Source organism: Acyrthosiphon pisum, unplaced genomic scaffold, assembly GCF_005508785.2.
Source record: "Acyrthosiphon pisum isolate AL4f unplaced genomic scaffold, pea_aphid_22Mar2018_4r6ur Scaffold_21141;HRSCAF=23138, whole genome shotgun sequence".
Classification (NCBI taxonomy): domain Eukaryota; kingdom Metazoa; phylum Arthropoda; class Insecta; order Hemiptera; family Aphididae; genus Acyrthosiphon; species Acyrthosiphon pisum.
In genome coordinates, this window is record NW_021770576.1 from 31,848 (window position 1) to 40,331 (window position 8,484).

General features: G+C 28.1%; 7 protein-coding genes and 1 pseudogene across 7 annotated transcripts; all 8 read left to right on the top strand.

Annotated features, from left to right (window-relative positions):
- The first annotated feature begins 348 nt into the window (after positions 1–348).
- On the top strand, positions 349–1,087 carry LOC100572051 (annotated as a pseudogene).
- Positions 1,088–1,422: 335 nt separating this feature from the next.
- On the top strand, positions 1,423–2,112 carry LOC100571884 (dnaJ homolog subfamily C member 30, mitochondrial-like). Its single transcript, XM_003248072.3, has one exon. The coding sequence runs from the start codon at positions 1,481–1,483 to the stop codon at positions 1,991–1,993; it is 513 nt and encodes a 170-aa protein (XP_003248120.2). The 5' UTR covers positions 1,423–1,480; the 3' UTR covers positions 1,994–2,112.
- A 316-nt stretch (positions 2,113–2,428) lies between these two features.
- Positions 2,429–3,122, top strand: LOC100571691 (dnaJ homolog subfamily C member 30, mitochondrial-like). The gene has a single exon (XM_003248070.4). It carries the CDS (start codon positions 2,491–2,493, stop codon positions 3,001–3,003), a length of 513 nt encoding a protein of 170 aa, XP_003248118.2. The 5' UTR covers positions 2,429–2,490; the 3' UTR covers positions 3,004–3,122.
- A 256-nt stretch (positions 3,123–3,378) lies between these two features.
- LOC107885163 (dnaJ homolog subfamily C member 30, mitochondrial-like) lies at positions 3,379–4,239 on the top strand. The gene has a single exon (XM_016808666.2). The coding sequence runs from the start codon at positions 3,501–3,503 to the stop codon at positions 4,011–4,013; it is 513 nt and encodes a 170-aa protein (XP_016664155.1). The 5' UTR covers positions 3,379–3,500; the 3' UTR covers positions 4,014–4,239.
- An 8-nt stretch (positions 4,240–4,247) lies between these two features.
- On the top strand, positions 4,248–5,128 carry LOC107885162 (dnaJ homolog subfamily C member 30, mitochondrial-like). Its single transcript, XM_016808665.2, has one exon. It carries the CDS (start codon positions 4,507–4,509, stop codon positions 5,017–5,019), a length of 513 nt encoding a protein of 170 aa, XP_016664154.1. The 5' UTR covers positions 4,248–4,506; the 3' UTR covers positions 5,020–5,128.
- A 771-nt stretch (positions 5,129–5,899) lies between these two features.
- LOC107885161 (dnaJ homolog subfamily C member 30, mitochondrial-like) lies at positions 5,900–6,559 on the top strand. Its single transcript, XM_016808664.2, has one exon. It carries the CDS (start codon positions 6,022–6,024, stop codon positions 6,532–6,534), a length of 513 nt encoding a protein of 170 aa, XP_016664153.1. The 5' UTR covers positions 5,900–6,021; the 3' UTR covers positions 6,535–6,559.
- An 873-nt stretch (positions 6,560–7,432) lies between these two features.
- On the top strand, positions 7,433–8,144 carry LOC100570732 (dnaJ homolog subfamily C member 30, mitochondrial-like). The gene has a single exon (XM_003248061.4). The coding sequence runs from the start codon at positions 7,537–7,539 to the stop codon at positions 8,047–8,049; it is 513 nt and encodes a 170-aa protein (XP_003248109.2). The 5' UTR covers positions 7,433–7,536; the 3' UTR covers positions 8,050–8,144.
- Positions 8,078–8,454, top strand: LOC100570635 (chaperone protein DnaJ-like; the record flags this gene model as incomplete). Its single annotated transcript, XM_008190128.1, has 1 exon — positions 8,078–8,454. A coding segment is annotated over exon 1 (377 nt), but the record flags the coding sequence as incomplete, so codon positions are not given.
- Positions 8,455–8,484: the final 30 nt, after the last annotated feature.

Genomic DNA, 8,484 nt, shown 5'->3' on the forward strand with positions numbered 1-8,484 from the left:
ATGATATATCATCCAGATAAAAATAAAGGAAGTGGAGAAGCTGCAAAAATTTTCCGTGATATAACTTCAGCATATGAAATCTTGGGAAATATCCGTCAAAGAAAATTATATGATAGTGCAGCTAACTTAAATCAAAATTCTTCTCAATTTACTACTAAACAACAACCTTTTGAAACAATGTATACAAAAAATGATATTTATAAAACCAATGTCCGTAGCAGAGACTATAATTTTGAACAGTGGTCTAAGGCTCAATATACAAATGTATTTAGGCGACACCATGAAACTCGACAAAAACATACAAGAAACAAAATTAACGATGAATATGCAGAAAGACAAAATTCATATAATTTATTGACAATTATGGTCTTTGCAAGTATTTTTATTTTAATTTCAATGTTTGAACACGTGAAAAAAATACTTATTGAACGCAATAGAGTAAAAAGAATTTCTGACAAAAATATACAAGATGATTAACATAAAAGATGCGTATTATCGACTATCAATGATATATCATCCAGATAAAAATAAAGGAAGTGGAGAAGCTTCAAAAATTTTCCGTGATATAACTTCAGCATATGAAATCTTGGGAAATATCCGTCAAAGAAAATTATATGATAGTGCAGCTAACTTAAATCAAAATTCTTCTCAATTTACTACTAAACAACAACCTTTTGAAACAATGTATACAAAAAATGATATTTATAAAACCAATGTCCGTAGCAGAGACTATAATTTTGAACAGTGGTCTAAGGCTCATTATACAAATGTATTTAGGCGACACCATGAAACTCGACAAAAACATACAAGAAACAAAATGAACGATGAATATGCAGAAAGACAAAATTCATATAATTTATTGACAATTATGGTCTTTGCAAGTATTTTTATTTTAATTTCAATGTTTGAACACGTGAAAAAAAATACTTATTGAACGCAATAGAGTAAAAAGAATTTCTGACAAAAATATACAAGATGATTAACATAAAAGATGCGTATTATCGACTATCAATGATATATCATCCAGATAAAAATAAAGGAAGTGGAGAAGCTGCAAAAATTTTCCGTGATATAACTTCAGCATATGAAATCTTGGTAAATATCCGTCAAAGAAAATTATATGATAGTGCAGCTAACTTAAATCAAAATTCTTCTCAATTTACTACTAAACAACAACCTTTTGAAACAATGTATACAAAAAATGATATTTATAAAACCAATGTCCGTAGCAGAGACTATAATTTTGAACAGTGGTCTAAGGCTCATTATACAAATGTATTTAGGCGACACCATGAAACTCGACAAAAACATACAAGAAACAAAATTAACGATGAATATGCAGAAAGACAAAATTCATATAATTTATTGACAATTATGGTCTTTGCAAGTATTTTTATTTTAATTTCAATGTTTGAACACGTGAAAAAAATACATATTGAACGCAATAGAGTAAAAAGAATTTCTGACAAAAATATACAAGATGATTAACATAAAAGATGCGTATTATCGATTATCAATGATATATCATCCAGATAAAAATAAAGGAAGTGGAGAAGCTGCAAAAATTTTCCGTGATATAACTTCAGCATATGAAATCTTGGGAAATATCCGTCAAAGAAAATTATATGATAGTGCAGCTAACTTAAATCAAAATTCTTCTCAATTTACTACTAAACAACAACCTTTTGAAACAATGTATACAAAAAATGATATTTATAAAACCAATGTCCGTAGCAGAGACTATAATTTTGAACAGTGGTCTAAGGCTCATTATACAAATGTATTTAGGCGACACCATGAAACTCGACAAAAACATACAAGAAACAAAATTAACGATGAATATGCAGAAAGACAAAATTCATATAATTTATTGACAATTATGGTCTTTGCAAGTATTTTTATTTTAATTTCAATGTTTGAACACGTGAAAAAAATACTTATTGAACGCAATAGAGTAAAAAGAATTTCTGACAAAAATATACAAGATGATTAACATAAAAGATGCGTATTATCGACTATCAATGATATATCATCCAGATAAAAATAAAGGAAGTGGAGAAGCTGCAAAAATTTTCCGTGATATAACTTCAGCATATGAAATCTTGGGAAATATCCGTCAAAGAAAATTATATGATAGTGCAGCTAACTTAAATCAAAATTCTTCTCAATTTACTACTAAACAACAACCTTTTGAAACAATGTATACAAAAAATGATATTTATAAAACCAATGTCCGTAGCAGAGACTATAATTTTGAACAGTGGTCTAAGGCTCATTATACAAATGTATTTAGGCGACACCATGAAACTCGACAAAAACATACAAGAAACAAAATGAACGATGAATATGCAGAAAGACAAAATTCATATAATTTATTGACAATTATGGTCTTTGCAAGTATTTTTATTTTAATTTCAATGTTTGAACACGTGAAAAAAATACATATTGAACGCAATAGAGTAAAAAGAATTTCTGACAAAAATATACAAGATGATTAACATAAAAGATGCGTATTATCGACTATCAATGATATATCATCCAGATAAAAATAAAGGAAGTGGAGAAGCTGCAAAAATTTTACGTGATATAACTTCAGCATATGAAATCTTGGGAAATATCCGTCAAAGAAAATTATATGATAGTGCAGCTAACTTAAATCAAAATTCTTCTCAATTTACTACTAAACAACAACCTTTTGAAACAATGTATACAAAAAATGATATTTATAAAACCAATGTCCGTAGCAGAGACTATAATTTTGAACAGTGGTCTAAGGCTCATTATACAAATGTATTTAGGCGACACCATGAAACTCGACAAAAACGTACAAGAAACAAAATGAACGATGAATATGCAGAAAGACAAAATTCATATAATTTATTGACAATTATGGTCTTTGCAAGTATTTTTATTTTAATTTCAATGTTTGAACACGTGAAAAAAATACTTATTGAACGCAATAGAGTAAAAAGAATTTCTGACAAAAATATACAAGATGATTAACATAAAAGATGCGTATTATCGACTATCAATGATATATCATCCAGATAAAAATAAAGGAAGTGGAGAAGCTGCAAAAATTTTCCGTGATATAACTTCAGCATATGAAATCTTGGGAAATATCCGTCAAAGAAAATTATATGATAGTGCAGCTAACTTAAATCAAAATTCTTCTCAATTTACTACTAAACAACAACCTTTTGAAACAATGTATACAAAAAATGATATTTATAAAACCAATGTCCGTAGCAGAGACTATAATTTTGAACAGTGGTCTAAGGCTCATTATACAAATGTATTTAGGCGACACCATGAAACTCGACAAAAACGTACAAGAAACAAAATGAACGATGAATATGCAGAAAGACAAAATTCATATAATTTATTGACAATTATGGTCTTTGCAAGTATTTTTATTTTAATTTCAATGTTTGAACACGTGAAAAAAATACTTATTGAACGCAATAGAGTAAAAAGAATTTCTGACAAAAATATACAAGATGATTAACATAAAAGATGCGTATTATCGATTATCAATGATATATCATCCAGATAAAAATAAAGGAAGTGGAGAAGCTGCAAAAATTTTCCGTGATATAACTTCAGCATATGAAATCTTGGGAAATATCCGTCAAAGAAAATTATATGATAGTGCAGCTAACTTAAATCAAAATTCTTCTCAATTTACTACTAAACAACAACCTTTTGAAACAATGTATACAAAAAATGATATTTATAAAACCAATGTCCGTAGCAGAGACTATAATTTTGAACAGTGGTCTAAGGCTCATTATACAAATGTATTTAGGCGACACCATGAAACTCGACAAAAACATACAAGAAACAAAATTAACGATGAATATGCAGAAAGACAAAATTCATATAATTTATTGACAATTATGGTCTTTGCAAGTATTTTTATTTTAATTTCAATGTTTGAACACGTGAAAAAAATACTTATTGAACGCAATAGAGTAAAAAGAATTTCTGACAAAAATATACAAGATGATTAACATAAAAGATGCGTATTATCGACTATCAATGATATATCATCCAGATAAAAATAAAGGAAGTGGAGAAGCTGCAAAAATTGTACGTGATATAACTTCAGCATATGAAATCTTGGGAAATATCCGTCAAAGAAAATTATATGATAGTGCAGCTAACTTAAATCAAAATTCTTCTCAATTTACTACTAAACAACAACCTTTTGAAACAATGTATACAAAAAATGATATTTAACCAATGTCCGTAGCAGAGACTATAATTTTGAACAGTGGTCTAAGGCTCATTATACAAATGTATTTAGGCGACACCATGAAACTCGACAAAAACGTACAAGAAACAAAATGAACGATGAATATGCAGAAAGACAAAATTCATATAATTTATTGACAATTATGGTCTTTGCAAGTATTTTTATTTTAATTTCAATGTTTGAACACGTGAAAAAAATACTTATTGAACGCAATAGAGTAAAAAGAATTTCTGACAAAAATATACAAGATGATTAACATAAAAGATGCGTATTATCGACTATCAATGATATATCATCCAGATAAAAATAAAGGAAGTGGAGAAGCTGCAAAAATTTTCCGTGATATAACTTCAGCATATGAAATCTTGGGAAATATCCGTCAAAGAAAATTATATGATAGTGCAGCTAACTTAAATCAAAATTCTTCTCAATTTACTACTAAACAACAACCTTTTGAAACAATGTATACAAAAAATGATATTTATAAAACCAATGTCCGTAGCAGAGACTATAATTTTGAACAGTGGTCTAAGGCTCATTATACAAATGTATTTAGGCGACACCATGAAACTCGACAAAAACGTACAAGAAACAAAATGAACGATGAATATGCAGAAAGACAAAATTCATATAATTTATTGACAATTATGGTCTTTGCAAGTATTTTTATTTTAATTTCAATGTTTGAACACGTGAAAAAAATACTTATTGAACGCAATAGAGTAAAAAGAATTTCTGACAAAAATATACAAGATGATTAACATAAAAGATGCGTATTATCGACTATCAATGATATATCATCCAGATAAAAATAAAGGAAGTGGAGAAGCTGCAAAAATTTTCCGTGATATAACTTCAGCATATGAAATCTTGGTAAATATCCGTCAAAGAAAATTATATGATAGTGCAGCTAACTTAAATCAAAATTCTTCTCAATTTACTACTAAACAACAACCTTTTGAAACAATGTATACAAAAAATGATATTTATAAAACCAATGTCCGTAGCAGAGACTATAATTTTGAACAGTGGTCTAAGGCTCATTATACAAATGTATTTAGGCGACACCATGAAACTCGACAAAAACGTACAAGAAACAAAATGAACGATGAATATGCAGAAAGACAAAATTCATATAATTTATTGACAATTATGGTCTTTGCAAGTATTTTTATTTTAATTTCAATGTTTGAACACGTGAAAAAAATACTTATTGAACGCAATAGAGTAAAAAGAATTTCTGACAAAAATATACAAGATGATTAACATAAAAGATGCGTATTATCGACTATCAATGATATATCATCCAGATAAAAATAAAGGAAGTGGAGAAGCTGCACAAATTTTCCGTGATATAACTTCAGCATATGAAATCTTGGGAAATATCCGTCAAAGAAAATTATATGATAGTGCAGCTAACTTAAATCAAAATTCTTCTCAATTTACTACTAAACAACAACCTTTTGAAACAATGTATACAAAAAATGATATTTATAAAACCAATGTCCGTAGCAGAGACTATAATTTTGAACAGTGGTCTAAGGCTCATTATACAAATGTATTTAGGCGACACCATGAAACTCGACAAAAACATACAAGAAACAAAATGAACGATGAATATGCAGAAAGACAAAATTCATATAATTTATTGACAATTATGGTCTTTGCAAGTATTTTTATTTTAATTTCAATGTTTGAACACGTGAAAAAAATACTTATTGAACGCAATAGAGTAAAAAGAATTTCTGACAAAAATATACAAGATGATTAACATAAAAGATGCGTATTATCGACTATCAATGATATATCATCCAGATAAAAATAAAGGAAGTGGAGAAGCTGCAAAAATTTTCCGTGATATAACTTCAGCATATGAAATCTTGGGAAATATCCGTCAAAGAAAATTATATGATAGTGCAGCTAACTTAAATCAAAATTCTTCTCAATTTACTACTAAACAACAACCTTTTGAAACAATGTATACAAAAAATGATATTTATAAAACCAATGTCCGTAGCAGAGACTATAATTTTGAACAGTGGTCTAAGGCTCATTATACAAATGTATTTAGGCGACACCATGAAACTCGACAAAAACATACAAGAAACAAAATGAACGATGAATATGCAGAAAGACAAAATTCATATAATTTATTGACAATTATGGTCTTTGCAAGTATTTTTATTTTAATTTCAATGTTTGAACACGTGAAAAAAATACTTATTGAACGCAATAGAGTAAAAAGAATTTCTGACAAAAATATACAAGATGATTAACATAAAAGATGCGTATTATCGATTATCAATGATATATCATCCAGATAAAAATAAAGGAAGTGGAGAAGCTGCACAAATTTTCCGTGATATAACTTCAGCATATGAAATCTTGGGAAATATCCGTCAAAGAAAATTATATGATAGTGCAGCTAACTTAAATCAAAATTCTTCTCAATTTACTACTAAACAACAACCTTTTGAAACAATGTATACAAAAAATGATATTTATAAAACCAATGTCCGTAGCAGAGACTATAATTTTGAACAGTGGTCTAAGGCTCATTATACAAATGTATTTAGGCGACACCATGAAACTCGACAAAAACATACAAGAAACAAAATTAACGATGAATATGCAGAAAGACAAAATTCATATAATTTATTGACAATTATGGTCTTTGCAAGTATTTTTATTTTAATTTCAATGTTTGAACACGTGAAAAAAATACTTATTGAACGCAATAGAGTAAAAAGAATTTCTGACAAAAATATACAAGGTGATTAACATAAAAGATGCGTATTATCGACTATCAATGATATATCATCCAGATAAAAATAAAGGAAGTGGAGAAGCTGCAAAAATTGTACGTGATATAACTTCAGCATATGAAATCTTGGGAAATATCCATCAAAGAAAATTATATGATAGTGCAGCTAACTTAAATCAAAATTCTTCTCAATTTACTACTAAACAACAACCTTTTGAAACAATGTATACAAAAAATGATATTTATAAAACCAATGTCCGTAGCAGAGACTATAATTTTGAACAGTGGTCTAAGGCTCATTATACAAATGTATTTAGGCGACACCATGAAACTCGACAAAAACATACAAGAAACAAAATGAACGATGAATATGCAGAAAGACAAAATTCATATAATTTATTGATAATTATGGTCTTTGCAAGTATTTTTATTTTAATTTCAATGTTTGAACACGTGAAAAAAATACTTATTGAACGCAATAGAGTAAAAAGAATTTCTGACAAAAATATACAAGATGATTAACATAAAAGATGCGTATTATCGACTATCAATGATATATCATCCAGATAAAAATAAAGGAAGTGGAGAAGCTTCAAAAATTTTCCGTGATATAACTTCAGCATATGAAATCTTGGGAAATATCCGTCAAAGAAAATTATATGATAGTGCAGCTAACTTAAATCAAAATTCTTCTCAATTTACTACTAAACAACAACCTTTTGAAACAATGTATACAAAAAATGATATTTATAAAACCAATGTCCGTAGCAGAGACTATAATTTTGAACAGTGGTCTAAGGCTCATTATACAAATGTATTTAGGCGACACCATGAAACTCGACAAAAACGTACAAGAAACAAAATGAACGATGAATATGCAGAAAGACAAAATTCATATAATTTATTGATAATTATGGTCTTTGCAAGTATTTTTATTTTAATTTCAATGTTTGAACACGTGAAAAAAATACTTATTGAACGCAATAGAGTAAAAAGAATTTCTGACAAAAATATACAAGATGATTAACATAAAAGATGCGTATTATCGACTATCAATGATATATCATCCAGATAAAAATAAAGGAAGTGGAGAAGCTTCAAAAATTTTCCGTGATATAACTTCAGCATATGAAATCTTGGGAAATATCCGTCAAAGAAAATTATATGATAGTGCAGCTAACTTAAATCAAAATTCTTCTCAATTTACTACTAAACAACAACCTTTTGAAACAATGTATACAAAAAATGATATTTATAAAACCAATGTCCGTAGCAGAGACTATAATTTTGAACAGTGGTCTAAGGCTCATTATACAAATGTATTTAGGCGACACCATGAAACTCGACAAAAACGTACAAGAAACAAAATGAACGATGAATATGCAGAAAGACAAAATTCATATAATTTATTGACAATTATGGTCTTTGCTAAGTATTTTTATTTTAATTTCAATGTTGAACA